General features: G+C 43.4%; 1 protein-coding gene across 2 annotated transcripts in view; it reads left to right on the top strand.

The window, feature by feature from the left end:
- TET3 (tet methylcytosine dioxygenase 3) overlaps positions 1 to 21,320 on the top strand; it is a gene marked incomplete at both ends in the record, with an annotated part of 103,146 nt that overhangs the window by 52,052 nt on the left and 29,774 nt on the right. For both annotated transcript variants that reach the window (XM_079721260.1, XM_079721261.1), the window contains one exon: positions 103 to 2,227. In XM_079721260.1, the coding sequence (XP_079577386.1) occupies positions 103 to 2,227 (2,125 nt within the window). The remainder of the gene's footprint in view (positions 1 to 102; positions 2,228 to 21,320) is intronic.

Below are 21,320 nucleotides of genomic sequence, written 5' to 3'. Positions count from 1 at the left end.
AGGGCTAGTTGTGCCTCTCCGTGGTGTGGCGCAGGCCAGTGCTTTTCAAATACTGTGGCTCATCTTGTCCCCTTTTGTTCCTCCTCCTCTCTCTCTCTTCAGACAGGCTCAGAGCTCAGCCCAGTTGATGGACCTGTTCCAGGTCAGATGGACTCAGGGCCAGTGTACGATGGGGACTCACGGCAGCTAAGCGCCTCAGGGGCGCCAGTCAATGGTGCTAGAGAACCTGCTGGACCCAGTTTGCTGGGCACTGGGGGTCCTTGGCGAGCAGAGCAGAAGCCCGACTGGGACGTGACCCCAGGACCAGCTCACACTGCTCGCCTGGAAGATGCCCACGATCTGGTGGCCTTTTCGGCTGTGGCCGAAGCTGTGTCCTCTTATGGAGCCCTCAGCACCCGGCTCTATGAAACCTTCAACCGTGAGATGAGTCGCGAAGCTGGGAACAACAGCAGGGGACCCCGGTCAGGGCCCGAGAGCTGCTCTGCTGGCAGCGAAGACCTTGACACGCTGCAGGCGGCCCTGACCCTTGCCCGGCATGGCATGAAACCACCCAACTGCAACTGCGATGGCCCGGAGTGCCCTGACTACCTCGAGTGGCTGGAGGGGAAGATCAAGTCTGTGGTTGTGGAGGGAGGGCAGGAGCGGCCCAGGCTCCCAGGGGCTCTGCCTTCCGGTGAGGCTGGTCTTCTGGCGCCAGTCACCAGGCCACTCCTCAGCTCCGAGGCCCCTCATATACCCCCTCCCCCGGAGGGCCTGCCCCTGTCCCAGAGCGCCCTGAGCATCGCCAAGGAGAAGAACATCAGCCTGCAGACCGCCATCGCCATCGAGGCGCTCACACAGCTCTCCTCTGCCCTCCCCCAGCCGCCTCACGCCACCTCCCAGGCTTCCTGCCCCCTTCCTGAGGCCTTGTCTCCTCCTCCTGCCCCTTTCAGATCTCCCCAGGCCTACCTCCGGGCTCCCTCGTGGCCTGTGGCCCCTCCTGAAGAGCACCCACCCTTTGCTCCTGATAGCCCTGCCTTCCCTGCAGCAACTCCTAGGACAGAGTTTCCCGAAGCCTGGGGCACGGACACCCCACCAGCAACTCCCCGGAGCTCTTGGCCCATGCCCCGCCCAAGCCCTGATCCCATGGCTGAACTGGAGCAGCTGTTGGGCAGCGCCAGTGATTACATCCAGTCAGTATTCAAGCGGCCCGAGGCCCTGCCCAGCAAGCCCAAGGTCAAGGTTGAGGTACCCTCTTCCTCCCCATCCCCCATTCTCCAAAGGGAGGCCCCCACACCGTCCTCAGAGCCCGATTCCCACCAGAAGGCCCAGACGGCCCTGCAGCAGCACCTCCACCATAAGCGCGGTCTCTTCCTGGAACAGGCCCACGACGCCTCCCTCCCCCCTCCCTCGGAGCCTCCTCCCGGCTGGTGGGCACCACCCAGCTCACCTGCCTCACGGCCATCCGACAGACCACCCAAGGAGAAGAAAAGGAAGCCCCTGGCACCAGCTGGAGGTCTCGTGGGCACAGACAAAGCTGGCCCTGGGATCAAGCCCAGTGTCCGGAAGTCCATGCACATAAAGAAGTCCAGGCCACGGGAAGCACAGCCCCTCTTCCCACCTGTGCGGCAGATCATCCTGGAAGGGCTGAGGTCCCCAGCCTCTGAGGACGTGCAGGCACATCCACCCGCCCCCGTTCCTGCCTCACAGGGCTCCGCTGTCCCCCTGCCCCCAGAACCTTCTCTTGCGCTATTTGCACCTAGTCCCTCCGGGGACAGCCTGCTGGCCCCTACTCAGGAAATGAGGTCTCCCAGCCCCATGGCAGCCCTGCAGCCAGGCTCCGCTGGCCCTCTTCCCCCTGCCGATGACAAGCTGGAAGAGCTCATCCGGCAGTTTGAGGCTGAATTTGGGGATAACTTTGGGCTTCCTGGCCCCCAGTCTGTGCCCATTCAGGACCCCGAGAACCAGCCAACCTGTCTCCCAGCCCCCGAGAGCCCTTTTGCTACCCGCTCTCCCAAGCAAATCAAGATCGAATCTTCAGGGGCTGTGACTGTGCTCTCAACCACCTGCTTCCATTCAGAGGAGGGAGGCCAGGAGGCCACACCCACCAAGGCCGAGAACCCACTCACACCCACCCTCAGTGGCTTCCTGGAGTCACCTCTTAAGTACCTGGACACACCCACCAAGAGTCTGCTGGACACACCTGCCAAGAGAGCCCAGGCCGAGTTCCCCACCTGTGATTGCGTAGGTAAGTCCTCCTGGGTGTCAGGGAAGGGCAAGGGGTTGTGGCCTGGCGGGCTTGGACCTCTAGGCACTGTCTTCTATCTGGACACCACACCGGGGCCTGTGGACACAGAAGTGAGCTCCAGCCTAGTGGAGAAGACACTGAAGGAAGCTGATGGTGATGCCGTGTGGTGTATTGTGTGTCAGTGGAGGTGCTTTGTCGTACAGATTGAGGTGAAGGCATCGTGGAAGCCTTCCTGTGGGAGGTGGTGCTTGTGCTGAGGCCGGTAGGGCTGTCGGGTAGAAAGAAGACATGCTGGGAAGAGAGGATAGCCTGGGCAACAGCTTGGTGGCTGTGACGGGGTAGTGCTTACTTAGGGGGCTTTTGCTCTGGGTGAGCGAAAGGGGAGGAGTCTGTGTGGGGTTGAGCAAAAGGTGGCTAGAGAGGCAGGCAGGGGCCAGACCTCGTGGGGCCCAGCGAGCCACAGTCGGGAGTTTGACTTGATCTCTGGTAATACATCGTGAGCTCCTGAGGGTTTTAAAGCAAGTGACAACCAGTCGTCACCCTGTGCTTCTGAAAGACTGTTCCGGCTTGTGGTGGGGAGGAAAGGTTGGCGGGGGAGCCTGTACGAAAGGTACTGTTGTGAGCCAGGCAAGAAATAACAGGGGCCTGTACTGAAAGAGGAGGTGGGCAGAGGCTGCAGAGTGAGTGGCCTCTGAGGAGGGGGGCTGTGGGGATGCAGACCGCTCAGGTCTCCGCCTCGGTGGGAGGGGGGACCCTGAGAACACGCATGTGGAGAAGTGGTGAGTTCTGTTCGGACCGACTGAGAGATTGGAGATCGGGCTCTGAGTTACGGGGTTGGATGTAGTTAGCATTCAGGTGATGGTTGAAGCCGTGGTGTGGGTAAGAGCACTGAGGAATTGGGTCTGTTTCTGAGCCTTGACTTCTGGAATAGACGTAGAGCGCCGGGCCTCCGAGGACTGCTCCAGGGGATGTCGGCCGTCTCCAGGGAGGTCATGGAAGCCTCAGGAAACTCCAGGTCCACTCTCAGCTGTGGTCCTCTGCTGCTTACCAGGCATTCCATAAAAGATGTGTGTGTTTCAGATGTGGGCAAAAAACACGTTGATGCTGATGATGAGCATGTTGAATTCTTGTGATTTATACGCAAATAGGTCTTATGAAAAGCCTGTCTTCTCTGCTTGTTTAAATACACTAATATCTGGTCAGTTGTGTGATTTGTTGGGATGTTGTATCCCAGTTAGTAAGGAGAAGCTGGGCTGTCGTCTCCACTCCAGCTACCCCAGAATCCTGGGGTACAAGACAGTGGGGCCAATGACAACGGATCACTTGGGGAACAAGGAAAAGTTGGCCCCAGCGCTTCTATCTGGGGGGGAGGAGATGTGCAGCATCCTGCCAAAGGCTCACAGACGTGCTCTGAGATTGTGGTTTCCACGGAGGGCTGACCCTGTTCATTACCGGGTTTAATAATGACGTGACTTTGAGTGCCCCTTACTTCCCACCATTTGGGAGAGACTTGTTCTGATCATAGGAATTGGGGCCCCACTTTCTCTCTTTGGGTTTTTATGTGTCTGGCCTATCTTCCTGTGTTTAGGGCCTCATTTGCTCTTTCTCCCCCTCTGGGGTAGGAAATATTCTTTTATAGGGCTGAGGACATAGTTGATCCATACTAAATATTTTAATTGTGGAATTCAATTATATAGATATTATGTTTGGTCAAGCTAGTTTTTTTTTTATTTGAATTTTAATCCCATCACTTCCTCATGCCTAAAATGAAAGTGCTAATAGTACCCTTTCACCAGGGTTCATCTGAGGATTAAATTAGTTAATATGTATAAAGCCCTTAGGACTGTTACTGGCATGTAGGAAGAACTATAAGAGTGCTTAGCTGTTACCAAGCCTGTCACGTGCAAAAAAGCAAGAAAAAGGTGTAAAAACGTATGTATTATGAAGGAAGAAAAGTGTCGGCTGTTACTTTATTCATCAGTCATTTATTGTTTACCTAGCCCAGTCCTAGTGACCAATAAGATAAAAATTAAGAGAAACAGTTCATCTTTGAAGGACTTTGTGGTTTGCTTGAAGAGGCAACACAAACGATGAAATACCCAGTCACCCAATCAGCAGGTATCTGCCAAGTGTCTGTGCTGTCATAAGGAAGTGGTTGAACTGTCAGAGTGCTCTGAAATACCAGGCTTGGTTGTCATCATGGAGGGTAATGCTTTACTTAGGAAGCTATTCAGAGCTGGGTTTTGAAAACTGTAATGAACACAGATGGGCAGAGGTGAGTAGGTAGCCACTCCAGACTGAGGAATTTATGAGCACCGTGTAGGAGCAGACATGAGCAAGCTCGCAGGAGGTAAGGCCACTAGCACACAGTGGACCCAAACCCTCAGTGTTCTCCTGCATTCCTTAGGCCAGAAGAGCCCCCTAGCAGAGGGGACAAGTCTCAGCTAGTGAGCAAAAGAACAGGCAGTAGACTGTCAGCATCAGAGAAACCCAGTGTGGCAATGCTGGCAACCTGTTGCCTTGGCAGGCAGGTGGATGGCAGGAGCAGTGGGCAAGAGGTGAGGGCAGCCACCACCACCAACCACTTGTTGCTCCCATTTGTATTTTATTTATATGTAATACAGATAAAGTATTTGTATGCTATCTAATGCTAAACAAAGAATTAGAAGCAAACCCACCTTGTATTGTTAAATGTTAAATTATGGGAAAACGCTGAAGTGAAAACAGCAGACACAGAGAATTTAAGTGATCAGCTCACCTAGGTTAAAAAAAATAGAGAGGGCTTCCCTGGTGGTGCAGTGGTTGAGAGTCCGCCTTCCGATGCAGGGGACGCGGGTTCGTGCCCCAGTCCGGGAAGATCCCACATGCCGCGGAGCGGCTGGGCCCGTGAGCCATGGCCACTGGGCCTGCACGTCCGGAGCCTGTGCTCCACAACGGGAGAGGCCACAGCAGTGAGAGGCCCATGTACCACAAAAAACAAACAAACAAAAAAAATAGAGAAAAGACTAGAAGGAAATATATCACCAGTGGCTGTATCACTGTTCAGACTGTGGGTGACTTTTCCCTCATTACGTTTTCTGAATTTTCTCTAATGTAATATGTATTTTATAATCAAGAAATGTTTTTGAAAGTACCTCCTCCTAGAAGTAGCACAGAAGAGTGAAGAGTGATAATCTTGTGGCAGGAGATCACTTAGGAAGCTATTGAGAATAACAATAACAACCACAACAATAGTAATAGTAGTAGAATATGAAACACTTGCCCTATTCCAGGCACTGTACCAAGTGCTTTGTACTCACTACCTCATTTAATCCTCTATAACATCTATATGAGGCAGGTACTGTCAGTAGTTCCATGTGAATGATGAAGAAAGCAAAATTAGATTCAGTGATTTACCCAAGTCATAGAGCTAGCGGATGGTAGAAGTGAGATTTGAACCTAGGCAGCTGGACCACCATGTCATACTGTGATTAAAATTGTTTAGCTGAGAAATGAGTCCAACTAAAACAGCGGTATCAGGAGTGAAGAGGGCCAAAGAAGAAAGCTTTCACTTGGAAGCAGTTTCTGGAGGCGTTGAGGTTGTGTTAGGGAAAGCCTCCACGTCTGGACAAGTGCTTTCATCAGCTGGTTTAGTGAACTTGTCTTTGTGAACTCAGGCGGGACAAGGGTTAGGAAAGAAGCTTGTTCACTCTGGGATTAATGTTAGCTGGGAACCATCTCATATTCCAGAAACTCAGCCCCTCAACAGTGGCAGATAGAAAGGTGCAGATTGTAGGTCACTATAATGAAGAATTTTCCGTAGAGGCGACAATGAAATTTGGAGATGCCATTAAGCACTCATAACAGGCGATTTAAGTATGGAAACAACTTTATAAAAACATGGAAAGGTCTTATAGCAAAAGAAACCTAATATTCAAGCTCCATGGTGATTTTTGGCAAATAAGCAATTTTGGCCAATGTGGGCATCACCAGGTAACCAAAAACTGCCAAACACTAAGAGCACTGTCTTACACTTGTATGAAGATTACAGGTTTTCTGAAGGTATGGATGGAATTCATATCTACTTGTTCTCTGAATCTTGAAATACTAGAATTAAAGGTACGCCTTGAGGCTTCAAAGAAATAAATTTAAAAGACATGAAAGGAAATGCTATACTCCAAAAGGTAGTATGATACGTACAGGCTTGAGAAAACATAGCACAAGTTGAAGTTGTGCATTGAATTTATTGGGAGAAGAGAATATTGATGCATTCCTAATATGTAGGGGCACACATTGGAGATTCCCCTAACCACCACTTAACCTTCCTGTAACACTCCTGTCAGACGCAGGATGATGAACTGCAATGCCTGTTGGCTAAGTCCTTTATGTACTTTATCTGTTCTCAGAAATGGGGACATTCACAGGGAGAGCCAGCTTAGGACAGGGAGAGTCCAGATGATGTTTTAGTGGGAAGAGCATCCTTTGAGATCATCTGCTCATCATTTTATAGATAAGGAAACTGGTCTGTGTTAACTTTCAAGTCTTGTCCTGATGTCTCTGAGGAGCAGTCCACAGGTAGCTAGAGACATTTAACCACAGCAAAAGCAAGAAACTGAGACAGATTTTAGAGGTCGTTTTCATAGGAATGCTGTATTTTTATCCAGTTGATCATCCTGCCCTAAAGAAGTAGCCAAAGGTGAATACAAGAAAAACATCTCCTTTGCCTGAAGCATGGTAAAAGTTTGGGTGAGGGAGGGATGTTGCCCAGCAGACGTGGCTGATAGCAGCACCCACTGGGTGACTTCAGTATGAGCCACAGTTCTGAATAGGGAGACGCAGAGACTGACCTCTGTTTACAGTAAAGTCTGTTTCCTATAGTTTTTATGAGAATGTATTTCCCCCCTTTGTATGCAGTTTGAGATGAATAGGAACTTCATGTCTTTTAAATATTTTTTTGGCAGTAGAGTATTTGTATACCAGTATAAAGTGGGGAATAAGACTCTGGGTAGGAGGGTATCAGAAAGAACCTCCTGGATGAAGCGATGTCTTATGTGAGTTTTAAAGGATAAGCAGAAGTTTAATAGATTAATAGGGAGAAAGTAGAGTGTTCTAGGCAAAGGGACATGAAGATTATAGAGATGAAAAATACATGAAAAACCACATGAAGATGTGTAGATGAGAAAACATGGAGAAATACAAGTAGTTCTGGTATGACTGGTGTGTTAGATGAAAGATTGGGAGTGGCTGGAGAGTTTCAGGGGATGAGAGGATGATACCAAAGGCAGAGAGTTTGCAAGCACAGGCAAGAAAGTATGTGTGCCTGAAGTAAGAATGGCATTAAGTAGGAGGAAGGAGAGGAGGAGTGGATAAAAGAAAGAATGAGAGAAAGAATTAACTGGTTCAGTGACCCGTTGAATGTAGGAGTAAAGAAGAAGCAGTCACAGATGACTCCCGAGGTTCCAGGTGGGACGATTGGGTGGATGGTGGTGCCATTCACCAAGATTTGAAATACTGGCAGGGAGGCAAGTTTGGGTATGTGACTTAGAGACGTCTGGGGGGCCAGCAGGTGTGCATCCCGTTGGATCTGTGAATCGGAGGTTCTTCAGCAAACCGATGGTAGTTGAAGTCTCAGTTATAGACATTTCACCAGGCTGACTATGTAGATCAAGAATGGAGGATACTATCTTTTAGGGTAGAGAATCTCACACAGGAGGCCATGAGGGAAGCATGGAAGAGATGGGGGAAGGAACTGAGGAGAGGATAGGTTAGAACAAAGAGAGAGCTTGGGAGAGCCAACAACACCACTACTGAAGAGTCAATATTCCATGCCGTACGTGATTTGTTAGTATATGCATACGCGTCTTTTCAGTTGAATCCCAGGGTCCTTAAGAACAGGGACTCAGTGTTGTGTTTCTAAAGCATCTAAACTGGTGCTGATCATCTGGTGGTACTCTACATATGTTTTGGTCAACTGGTCAGCCTTATTCTACCTCCATATTAAATTCTACAAAGACGTCAGATAGGTTTGGGCATGATCTCCTTACCTTTCATCTTTGTCATCAGTGAGTGTGCCCATTGTTTTTTAATTAATTTATTTATTTATTTATTTTTGTCTGCGTTGGGACTTCGTTGCTGCTTGCGGGCTTTCTCTAGTTGCGGCGAGTGGGGGCCACTCTTCATTGCAGTGGGCAGGCTTCTCATTGTGGTGGTTTCTCTTGTTGCAGAGCACAGGCTCTAGGCACGCGGGCTTCAGTAGATGTGGTGTGCGGGCTCAGTAGTTGTGGCTCACGGGCTCTAGAGCACAGGCTCAGTAGTTGTGGCACACGGGCTTAGTTGCTCAGCGGCATGTGGGATCTTCCTGGACCAGGGCTTGAACCTGTGTCCCCTGCATTGGCAGGCGGATTCTTAACCACTATGCTACCGGGGAAGCCTGAGTGTGCCCATTGTTATGAATGTCTTTCTTCTACCAGCAGACCCAGCATGCTGCCCATGAACTCACAGGCAGATGACCTGAGATTTTAGTTTTAAAAAAGTTCACGTGGCACACCTGATCCAGGGTGGGGCCCAACCATCTACCTGCCCACGGTGTGGATTTGTCATTGCCAGGAGGCAAAGTTCTAGCAGTCAGTTATTGACTTTCATGCGAGTGGAATTAGTTATATAAACTTAAGGTGTTTGGCTTTACGTCCACTAAAATTACATCAGGAAACTGGAGCATTATATAGGAAAAAGAAGATGGGTACAGTACAACCTTTGTGTGATTTTGACATCTACGCATTAATTGTACACCAGTTATCAACCGTCTCTTTTTATCAATGTCATAAAGAAAAGAAATGCCTCAGCCTGTATCTATACCTGGCTGTGAGCTTCCCCACTGGGAAAGTGTGGGTGCCCTGGTCTCTGTGTAGAGAGGTGGTAGAGAAGGTGGACCCCTCTTTCTGCTAGGTAGTAATGAGTAGCTTCTTGTGTTTAATATCTCTTGCTGATAGAGCACAAAGGATACACTTCATTCTCTCACCAGCCTAGTGCAAAAGTGGAACAGATCATATTTTTCTATTTTGAGTATAAAATTAAGTGCACAGGGGAAAAAAAAAAAAAAAAAAGCACCTAGAGCCACATAACCAGCATTTCCTCAAAAATTGGATCTTGTTCTCCCAAGGTCTACCCCGGAGCTTTCTACTATGTATTTTAGGAAAAAAACGTCACTTCCCTCACTGCTCGAAGAGAGACATAAAAGAGATTTTACTTTAGGAAGAGTTGAGCCATTTCCTTGCCCTGTCACTTAACCTCTATGGAAAAGGAAGAAATAGTATACTGGGGACTAAAAGGAAAAATGATGACTTAACAGTAAGATAGCAAAACACTCCTGTTCTGAAACCTGGTGAAAGGGACCAAGACAAACGAAAATGTAAGAGGAAATTTCATCAACTGAAATTTGAAAATGGCCCCAGTCTTAAACTATGAATTCCAAGTGCTGTCTGCCAGCTAAAGATCAATTTGAATTGAAAAAAATGATGACATGAGGTATATACAACTCCCAGGGTTAGGAAAAACAATAGTGGAGGCTCAAAAGGACTCCCCGACTTGGAGAGATGGGCTGGAGACCACCCATCTAGAAAGCATGCACTTTGGAAAGTCTCCTTTTCCTGCTCTTCTCCAAGTTCTGATGGGGTTAAGGCCTGGGGTGAGGATGGTTGGCTGGGGAAGGTGAGAAGCCATCTTAGGAGCCAGCTTTGTAGCCAAGGGCCAACAGCACCAAACAAAGGCCATTGTGTAGAGAAAAATATTTGCTGAACCACCAAACAAAAATTCTGCAAACCATGGGGCTTTATTTTTAACTTGATGTCTTGTCAGAGTGACCAGCCCACTCCCATATGAGGAAATAAACCAAAATCTTAGCATCAGGACAGAGCACAGCCCAAGCCTCCACACACAAACATACATACAGATCGAGAGGCATTGGCCCCAAAAAACAGAGGGCATAGAGATGACATTTCCCAGCTGCACCTGTCCACAGCCAGCCCCAGATCCTCGTAGGCCGCTGAACTTTTGAACTAATCATTGAAACCTCTACAACATCTAATTCTCTAAGCTTAATTTCTAAGGGAAGAATCTGAGTAGTATCCAGGTAAATACAGAAGAATAGGGAGATTCTACGCATTCTGCTTTTGGACAAATGAGTCTAGACCAGTGGCTTTCAACTGAGTGCCGTTTGACCCCTCTTCACCCCAGGAGACATTTGGCAATGTCTGAGGACATTTTTAGTTATCACACCAGTGTGGTTCTACTGGCATCTAGTGGACAGAGGCCAGGGATGCTGTTAAACGTTCTACAATGCACAGGACGCCCCCCCTGCCCCAATAAAGAATTATCTAGTCCAAAGTGTCAATAGTGCCAAGGAGGAGAAAGCCAGGAGATAAACTCCATTGAAAGACCAGTTCACAAGCAAACAAACAAAAAATTCAACGTGCAACCCATTCAGTTTCTGTGGGGAAAGTAGAGGGATTAAATATAATATTCAAGTGAAGACTTACATTAGGAAATACAAGAAGAGTTTGAACAACTAATTTATACCTTCAAGAAAGTTGACTAAAATGTTCATTGTGAAACCAGAAATGAAAGATGAGGTCTTAGATTAAAGTGACAAAGAAGTCACAAGAGGTATGGATTAAACTGCAGAAGTGTGCCATTTCACAAAGCACTTACAGTGTACTAGAAGCTGCAAAAAGCAGAATCGGAGTTACAGAAAAAGCCAATCAGTGAGGAAGAAAGACCGGCTTGAAAGTCCGCTCCAAAGTAGAAGAAGAAAGTAGAAATCAACATAATCAGAGTGGAGACAAGGGACACAGAAGAGAGGCAGGAGGATCCTCCACAGATTCATCCTGTCGGGAAAGTTGGGAACATTTGCTGGTGTTTCCAGCAAAGATCATGAAACAAATTGAACACAGGCAAGAGTCAAAGATAAAATAGAAAATGTTTTTTAAATGAAAGTAAATGAATAAAAATGGACAAATAATGATCTGGATGAACTTCAAGATGAATTCCAAGGATGAAGAATTCCCTACAAATAAATTAACCAAAAATTAAGTTGGCCGTACATACTTGGTTTTTTAAACTTTTTTTTTTTTTTTTTTTACCATTTAAGGTATACTTTTCAAAAACATTCTCTTAGGGACTTCCCTGGTGGTCCAGTGGGTAAGACTCCGAGCTCCCACTGCAAGGGCCCGGGTTCAGTCCCTGGTTGAGAAGCTGGATCTCGCATGCATGCCGCAACGAAGATCCCACATGTTGCTGCAGCTAAGACCTGGTGCAGCCTAAATAAATAAATAAAACTTTAAAAAAATTTTTTTTAACTTTTTTTTTTTTTTTTTTTGCGGTACGCGGGCCTCTCACTGCCGCGGCCTACCCCATTGCGGAGCACAGGCTCCGGACCCGCAGGCTCAGCGGCCATGGCTCACGGGCCCAGCCGCTCCGCGGCATGTGGGATCCTCCCGGACCGGGGCACAAACCCGTATCCCCTGCATCGGCAGGCGGACTCCCAACCACTGCGCCTCCAGGGAAGCCCTAAAAAACATTTTTAATGTTTAATTTTTTAAAAACATTCTCTTAATTGAAACACATATAGGAAGGTATATAAATTGTAAGCATACCTCGGATATTGTGGGTTCGGTTCCAGACCACTGCAATAAAGTGAATATCACATTAAAGCGAGTCCCATGGAATTTTTGGTTTCCCAGTGCTTGTAAAATTTATGTTTGCACTATACTGTAGTCTGTTAGGGGTATAATAGCACTATATCTAAAAAAAAAAAACACATACCTTAATTTAAATACTTTATTGCTAAAAAATGCTATCATCTGAGCCTTCAGTGAGTTGTAGTCTTTTTTGCAATAGTAACATCAAAGATCGCAGATTACCATAACAAATATAATAATAATGAAAAAGTTTGAAATATTGTGAGAATTACCAAACCTGACACAGAGACACAAAGGGAAGCAAATGCTGTTGGAAATGTTGCACTGATAGACTTGCTTAGCGCAGCTTTGTCAGAAACCTTCAATTTGTAAAAAACACAGTATCTGCAAAGCACAATAAAATGAGGTATGCCTGTACAGTTTTACAAAAAGCATGTACTTGTGTAACCACATCTAGATCAAGAAACAGAACTTTACCATCACATCAGAAACCTCCCTGTGCCCCCACCCAGTCACTTACACCTGACTCCCTAAAGCAAAGTATGGCCTGCAGACCAAGTCTGGCTAACATCTGTGAGCTAAAAACAAGTTTTTTATGTTTTTAAATTGTTTTTAAAAATCAAAAGAAGAATAGTATTTCATGACTCATGAAAATTATATGATGTTCAGATTTCAACGTCCATGAAGTTTTAGTGAAACACAATCACCCTCGTTTGTTTATGTACTGTCTATGGCTGCTTTTGCTCTACATTAGCAAAGATGAATAGTTGCCACAGACACTGCATTCCCTGCAAAGCCTTAAATGTTTGTCGTCTGGCCCTTAACATAAAAAGTCTACTGACTCCTGTCCTAAGGTAAGTACTGTTCTACTTTCTAACCACATTGATCAGTTTTGGCTGTTCTTGAACTTCACATGTATGTATTTTATATTCTGGCTTCTTCTGTTTAGTGTTGTATTTGTGAGGTTCATCTGTGTTGTGTAGCAATATTTGTAACTCATGCATTCTCACTGCTATATAGTATTCCATTTTATAATACGAATATACCACCATTTATCCATTAGATTGTCGATGGTCTTTTGGATTGTTTCCAATTTGGGGTTATTATGAATCATGCTGCTATAAGACAGTCTTATATACATCCCTTGGTACATGTATGTACACACTTATATACTTCTATTGGGTATATACCTAGGACTGAAATTGTATGTGTTCAGCTTTCAGTAGGTACTGCCCGTTTTCCAAAGTGGTTGTAGCTGTTTAAACTCCCACCAGCAGTACTCCACATCTAAACCAGCAAATGGTATCAAAAGGCTTTCTGCCATTGTGGTAGGTATATCATCACCTCTCATTGTGGCTTTAATTTACCTTTCCCTGATGACTAATATATGTCCTCTTTTGTAGAGTTCAAGCCATTTGCCCATTTCTCTGTTATGTTTCTGTCTTTTCCTTATTGATCAGTAATGTGAGTTCTTTGTTGGATGTATGAATTGCAGTTCTCGGGATATTGAGATTAAATGTTTGGCTGAAGAATTCTGTGCCCAGTAAAGTTGCCATTTATGTGTAAAGTCTTCATAAAAACATTTCTAAATATATTAGAACTCAAATTTTCTGGAGATGAATCAAATAAGTAACAGATCGGGGAAGCTGTACTGTGAAGGGGCTGGCAGTGAACGCTAAATGTATTATTTTTCTGAAACAAAAGGTAATGTATTTATTTATACTAGAACTTTGTTTTATATTAAATATCTCTTTTATAATGGGGGGGTGAAATATGTTCACAAGGATACCAACAAAAAGCAGGAGGTAAAGTGAAGGAAGAGGTGTGAGAAATTGGATAAGGGTGCTGACTTCTTTCTTTCCCACAGTACCATTAGCATTACTAAAAGCATACTATGGATCGGTGAGGCAGGGGGAAGTGAAAGAAAACACAAAATCTATTTAAAAAGATAGGAAAGAAAACAGGGAAACATAAACATGGAAAATGTAAAATGACAGAAGACGATGTATGTGTTACAGCAATAAGTATAAATAGGGTAAACTCATCTACTGGATTTGATTAATAGCACTAAGAATGTTAATAAACCTCATTTTCCTTTGGGAAAACAGAAGCATATATTTGTCACTGATTCAGAGCATATACTATATTCTATAGAACCTTACCCCAACCTTGCAAAGTATTGTCACCTGTCTGGCACTGTAACTAACTACAAGCCCATTGCCACACTAAAGATATATATATATAAAAAGGGGATATATATATATATATATATATATATATAATGATATATATCCTCATATATATGTAAATATATATACAAATTAGGAGAATTAAATTTGGGAATGTCTACTAGCTTTATAACTAAGCATATTAGGCTGTAAGTCCAGTTTCTTCCCATAGAGTATCTTCTCCCCCATACAGACATCTAATCGAGGAAAGGGAAATGCGTGTATATATATGTGTTATATATATATAATCAGGGAAAGGGATGTAATTAAGAAAAACAAGACTTCTAAACAACTACTTGGGATGCCTTGTAAACTGCAAAAGGGAGAGAATGACTTTGGTATTGCTCGGCACTTGGAGCTGTGTCTGCCCTTTGTGTGTTAGTGGCCTTCCCGGAGGAACTTGACCATCTATTACAATTTTCAGGTTAGCTTGGTTTTGGAGCTTCATATCTTTTCCCCTAGCTGCTAGGATAGAGTCGCCAAGATTTTCTTCTGAAAAGCTCCTTTCTCTGCCTTTAACTGTAAATTTTGAGTTTTTCTGATTTGGGACGGAAGGTAATCCCCCAAAACTACATTAGATTCTAGTTCCAGTGTGACACCCTACAGCCAATCCATTCCTGTGACTTTTCTCCAGACAGTAGAAGCTAGAAAAGAGCTCAGAAGTTCTGGCATATTCCTATGTTCTATTTTCCATATAGGCTGTAGTATTCTAGCACCTGTAAAGAGCTTTCAGACCACTACTTCCAACACCCATATTCTTACATTCTCTCTCCCTACCCAAACCTTGGTCTCTTTCCCTCCCCCACTTCACATACATCCTTCTATAATCCTCTCTGTCTTATGGTTCAAAATAGTGCATATTTGGAGCAAGGATTTGGAAAAGGATGAAAACATTTAAGCATGGATAGGTTGAGGACTGTGCTAGGTACCTTACGTATCATCTAATCCTCAACAGATCTAAAATAGAGAAACATTACTTTCACTGCTCTAAAGCTCATAAGGGCTGTGTAACTTGGTCACAATCATACAATTTGTTTGGCAGAGCCTAGACAGCAGCTACATACTGAGTTCATATTATACGCCAAATACTGCACTTGGCCCTTTATGTATTTTACACAAGAAGGTCTGAGGATTAGAGAGGCTGGGAAGATAACTCATCACAGTTGCCCAGGTCTCTGTAAAATCTGTGTTCATTCTCCTGTGACATGGTAACAATAAAAATGTGATACATGCTCTGATATTTTTGTTGTATGAAAGGTGCTCTGGGTCCCGTCCAGAGGGAAAAGGAGAAGTCCAGTAGGGTTTCACAGAAAAGGTGGCATTTAAACTAGGCCTTATGACATGAGTTTTTCCAAAGAAGGAAAGAAATGAAGGCACTGTGGTCAATGAGAAAACGTGTTTCAAGACACAGGAGTATTGCATGACTGTGTAAAAGGAGCTGTGGTAGCTGTCGCAGGATGCAAGGCTGGGCAGTGTGCAGAGATGGCTCCTCGGGGGCCTTATGGACTGTGTTCTGGAGTTTGGGTTCTGTCTTCTGTCTAGCATGGAGTCATCAGTGGGAACTGGTCTGATCAGATTTCTGTTTTGGAAGTATAACTGGTGGTATTAGGTAGGATGACCTCAGAGGGCTGAGACCAGTTAGGAGACCATGACAGTAATACAAGGGGGATGAAGAATCTCCATGAGAAGAAACCATAAGTGATAGACAACTTGCATCAGTGCATCTACTGGGCTGCACATACCACTGCCAACCTTTTGTTTGTTTGTTTTAAACCAGGAATACAACTGAACTCATTCTCACAACATTGGTCTTACTCTTAGCCTTATTCTTAGTGTGGGTAATGACATATACACCTTTATGCTTGCATATATGTATGTGTATATACTAATGTATATGTGATTGTGTGTGTATACTAACTATAGCATATTACACATGCTATACTGAAATTTGCTTGTTTCCCCACTTAAAATATCTTGGAGGTTATTTTTTGGTCAGTAAATCTGAAGCTGCCTAACTCCTTTTGATAGCTGCTTAGTATTCCATTATATGGATGTGCTATAATGTATTTATAATACATAATGTATTATGGACATTTAAGTTTCTGATATTTTGCCATTAAAAATGATGCAGTGAGGGACTTCCCTGGTGGCGCAGTGGTTAAGAATCCGCCTGCCGATGCAGGGGACACGGGTTTGAGCCCTGGTCCAGGAAGATCCCACGTGCCGAGGAGCAACTAAGCCCACGCGCCACAACTACTGAGCCCGCGTGCCACAACTACTGAAGCCCGCGCGCCTAGTGCCCGTGCTCTGCAACAAAGAGAAGCCACCGCAATGAGAAGCCTGCACACCGTAACAAAGAGTAGCCCCCGCTCGATGCAACTAGAGAAAGCCCGTGCACAGCAAGGAAGACCTAACACAGCCAAAAATAAATAAATAAATTTATTTTTAAAAAGATGCAGTGAGTATTCTTGTATATACAATATCACTTTGTACATATGCAAGTATATCCAAATTCCTAAAAATAAATTCTTAGAAGAATTTGACATTCTTTGAAATTACTGAGTCAAACAGATTGGGCATTTGTAATTTTAGTATATTGCTAAATTACTTTCCATACTGCCTGTTTTCCTGTACCCTCACCAACAGGAGGAGTTATCAGACTTTGATAGTGACTCATCTGAAAGGTAAAACTGGTACTTTATTGTACCTTTACATATGTTTGACCCATTTTCATTCCCTTTCAAAGAACCAATTTTATCTTCTTTTCATTTATCTTTTGTATTATTGACCTTATTTAGCTGTAGGAGTTCTTGATCTGTTAAAGAAAGCAGTGTTTGTCTGGTGTGAGTTCCAGATATTTCTCCCCAGTATTTGTCTTTTGGCTTGACTTTTGGTAGTTATTACTATAAATTTTTCTTTAGGTATATTTATGAGAGTTTTTGGTGTGTGTGTGTGTTGGCTTCAGAATTTCATGTTATACTTAGAGAAGACCTTCCCACTTCTATGATTATTTTTAAAAACTCACCCATTGTTTTTCTTCTAGAACTTGTACAGTTTAATTTTTTGTATTTAAATCTTTCAACCACTTGGAATATATTTTGGGGTAAGTTATTAAGTGTGGAGCAAATTTTTTCCTCAGTTGTTCCAACACCATGCATTGAAAAATTAATCTTTCCCCATTGACTGGAAATGCTATAAGGTGTCTTCTTATATATGGGTCTTACCTACCCAACTAGACCATACACTTTTTAAAGCCCCAATTAGTTTTGTCCTTTCTCGCTTTCCCCATAAAACTGAGCATGATGTTCTGCATAGAACAGGTATGACATTAATTTTTTACCTTTTAAAAATTGTGAACTCTGTATATAGGCAAGTACACAAAGCATTCATATACAGTTTAATGAAAATTTATAAAATGAACACCTGTGTAACCATCACCTAAATCAAAAAGTAGGCCCTTTCCAGTTCCCCAGAAGTCCCCTGTATACCTTTCCCAATCGCATTCCTCTCCCGTCCCCCAGAGGCGACCACTCTCTTGACTTGTGACAATGATTTCCTTGTATTTCTTTAAGATTGAGCTGTATGAAATTGCCATTTTTTGTAGGCAAAAAATCTTTTTTTATATATTTTATATTTCAATTTAATATTTTTATCACCTATGTATGGATCTCTAAACAGTATAGTTTGGTCGAACCTGGTTTTGAATATTATTTAGATATAATCTCTACTGTATTCTGTGCTGTGCTTCTTTCACTAACTATGGTGGTGTAGTATTGAACCATGTTGTTGCAGTTTGTCAATTCTCATTGCTGGATAAATGCCATTATATGATTCTACTGTGTTTTATTTGTCCATTCCACTGTTGCTGGATTATGGGTTGTTTCCCATTTTGACTACTGCAAATATGTTGCTCTGAAAATCCTTGTACATTTTTTGATGCATGTGGCCAAGATTTCCTCTAGGACAGGATCAGCAAATTAGGGCCCCCTGCATAGTTTCTTGTTTTTGCTTGTTTGTTTTATTAACTTTTTATTTTTTACTATGAAATAATTTTACATTTATAGAGGAGTTGCAGAGGTGGCACAGAGAGTCCCTGTATGCCCTTTATCCAGCATCCCATAATATAAACGTCTTACATAATTATGGTGCATTTAAAACAAAGACATTAATGTTGGCACAGTACTATTAACTATGGACTCTTTGGATTTCATCAGTTTTTCCACTAAGGTCCTTTTTCTGTTATAGGACCCATTGCAGGATAACACATCGCATTTAGTTGTATGTCTCCCTAGACATGAAACAAATTTACCCACTGTAGTACAGTATTTGTGTAAAGTTCTTTTTGTTTATAGCCTTATACTATCCAGTCAATATAGTATTTTCCAGACTTACTATTACATAGTCTTTTGAGTCTCATTTCTTTCACTTAGAAAAATTCATTTAAAAATCATCCATGTTGTTGTGTGAATCAATAGTTTTTTTTAATTGTGGTGAACTTCACATAGCATAAAATTTATTTATTTTTAACATCTTTATTGGAGTATAATTGCTTTACAATGTTGTTTTAGTTTCTGCTCTGTAACAAAGTGAATCAGCTATATATATAGCTGTATACAGCTATATATCCCCATATCTCCTCCCTCTTGCGTCTCCCTCCCACCCTCCCTATCCCTTCCCTCTAGGTGGTCACAAAGTACTGAGCTGATCTCACTGTGCTATGTGGCTGCTTCCCACTAGCTAGCTATTTTACATTTGGTAGTGTATATATGTCCATGCCATTCTCTCACTTCGTCCCAGCTTACCCTTCCCCCTCCCTGTGTTCTCAAGTCCATTCTGTAGTAGGTCTGCATCTTTATTCCTGTCCTACCCCTGGGTTCTTCAGAACCTTTTTTTTTTAGATTCCGTATATATGTGTTAGCATATGGTACTTGTTTTTCTGAGTCGTCGTGTTTTTATTGCCATTTTTTTCTAGGTATTTTTTAATTTCCTCTTTGATTTCTTCAGTGATCTCTTGGTTATTTAGTAGTGTATTGTTTAGCCTCCACGTGTTTTTATTTTTTACAGTTTTTTTTCCTGTAAGTGATATCTAGTGTCATAGTGTTGTGGTCGGAAAAGATACTTGATACAATTTCAATTTTCTTAAATTTACTGAGGCTTGATTGTGACCCAAGATATGATCTATCCTGGAGAATGTTCCATGAGCACTTGAGAAGAAAGTGTATTCTGTTGTTTTTGGATGGAATGTCCTATAAATATCAGATAAATCCATCTCGTCTAATGTGTCATTTAAAGCTTGTGTTTCCTTATTCATTTTCATTTTGGATGATCTGTCCATTGGTGAAAGTGGGGTGTTAAAGTCCCATACTATTATTGTGTTACTGTCGATTTCCCCTTTTATGGCTGTTAGCATTTGCCTTATGTATTGAGGTGCTCCTATGCTGGGTGCATAAATACTTACAATTATTATATCTTCTTCTTGGATTGGTCCCTTGATCATTATGTAGTGTCCTTCTTTGTCTCTTGTAATAGTCTTTATTTTAAAGTCTATTTTGTCTGATATGAGAATTGCTACTCCAGCTTTCTTTTGGTTTTCATTTACATGGAGTATCTTTTTCCATCCCCTCACTTTCAGTCTGTATGTGTCCCTAGGTCTGAAGTGGGTCTCTTGTGGACAGCATATATATGGGTCTTGTTTTTGTATCCATTCAGCCAGTCTGTGTCTTTTGTTGGAGCATTTAATCCATTTACATTTAAGGTAATTCTTGATATATATGTTCCTATTACCATTTTCTTAATTGGTTTGTTTTGTTTTTGTAGGTCTTTTCCTTCTCTTGTGTTTCCTGCCTAGAGAAGTTCCTTTAGCGTTTGTTGGAAAGCTGGTTTGGTGGTGCTGAATTCTCTTAACTTTTGCTTGTCTGCAAGGGTTTTACTTTCTCTGTCAAATCTGAATGAGATCCTTACTGGCTAGAGTAATCTTGGTTGTAGGTTTTTCCCTTTCATCACTTTAAATATGTCCTGCCACTCCCTTCTGGCTTGCAGAGTTTCTGCTGAAAGATCAGCTGTTAACCTTACGGGGATTCCCTTGCATGTTATTTGTTGCTTTTAATATTTTTGCTGGTTTTAATATTTTTCTTTGTATTTAATTTTTGTTAAATTAAATAACTTTGTTTTTAGTTTTTGATTAATATGTGTCTTGGTGTGTTTCTCCTTGGATTTATCCTGTATGGGACTCTCTGTGCTTCTTGGACTTGATTGACTATTTCCTTTCCCCTATTAGGGAAGTTTTCAACTATAATCTCTTCAAATATTTTCTCAGTCCCTTTCTTTTTCTCTTCTTCTTCTGGGACCCCTATAATTCGAATGTTGGTGCATTTAATGTTGCCCCAGAGGTCTCATAGACGGTCCTCAATTCTTTTTTCCTTATTTTGCTCTGTGGTAGTTATTTCCACTATTTTATCTTCCAGGTCACTTACCTGTTTTTCTGCCTCAGTTATTCTGCTATTGATTCCTTCTAGAGAATTTTAAATTTCATTTATTGTGTTGTTCATCATTGTTTGTTTGCTTTTTAGTTCTCCTAGCTCCTTGTTAAATGTTTCTTGTATTTTCTCCATTCTATTTCCAAGATTTTGGATCATCTTTACTATCATTACTCTGAATTCTTTCAGGTAGACTGCCTATTCCTCTTCATTTGTTTGGTCTGGTGGGTTTTTACCTTGCTCCTTGACCTGCATATTTCTCTGTCTTCTCATTTTTTTTAACTTACTGTGTTTGGGGTCTCCTCTTCGCAGGCTGAAAGTTTGTAGTTCCCGTTGTTTTTGGTGTCTGCCCCTAGTGAGTGAGGTTTGGTCAGTGGTTTGTGTAGGCTTCCTGGTAGTGGGGACTGGTGCCTGTGTTCTGGTGGGTGGGGCTATGTCCGGTGGTGCGTTTTGGGGTGTCTGTGACGTTAGTATGATTTTAGGCAGCCTCTCTGCTAATGGGTGGGGTTGTGTTCCTGTGTTGCTGGTTGTTAGGTATGGGGCGTCCAGCACTGGAGCTTGCTGGCCGTTGGGTGGAGCTGGGTCTTAGTGTTGAGATGGGATCTCTGGGAGAGCTCTCACCAATTGATGTTACTTGGGGCCGGGAGGTCTCTGGTGGACCAATGTCCTAGACTCGGCTCTCCCACCTCGGCGGCTCAGGCCTGGCACCCAGCTG

Source organism: Hyperoodon ampullatus, assembly GCF_949752795.1.
Source record: "Hyperoodon ampullatus genome assembly, chromosome: 15".
Classification (NCBI taxonomy): Eukaryota; Metazoa; Chordata; class Mammalia; order Artiodactyla; family Ziphiidae; genus Hyperoodon; species Hyperoodon ampullatus.
Note: the sequence above shows the minus strand (reverse complement) of the source record. Positions and strands in the feature narration are given on the sequence as shown.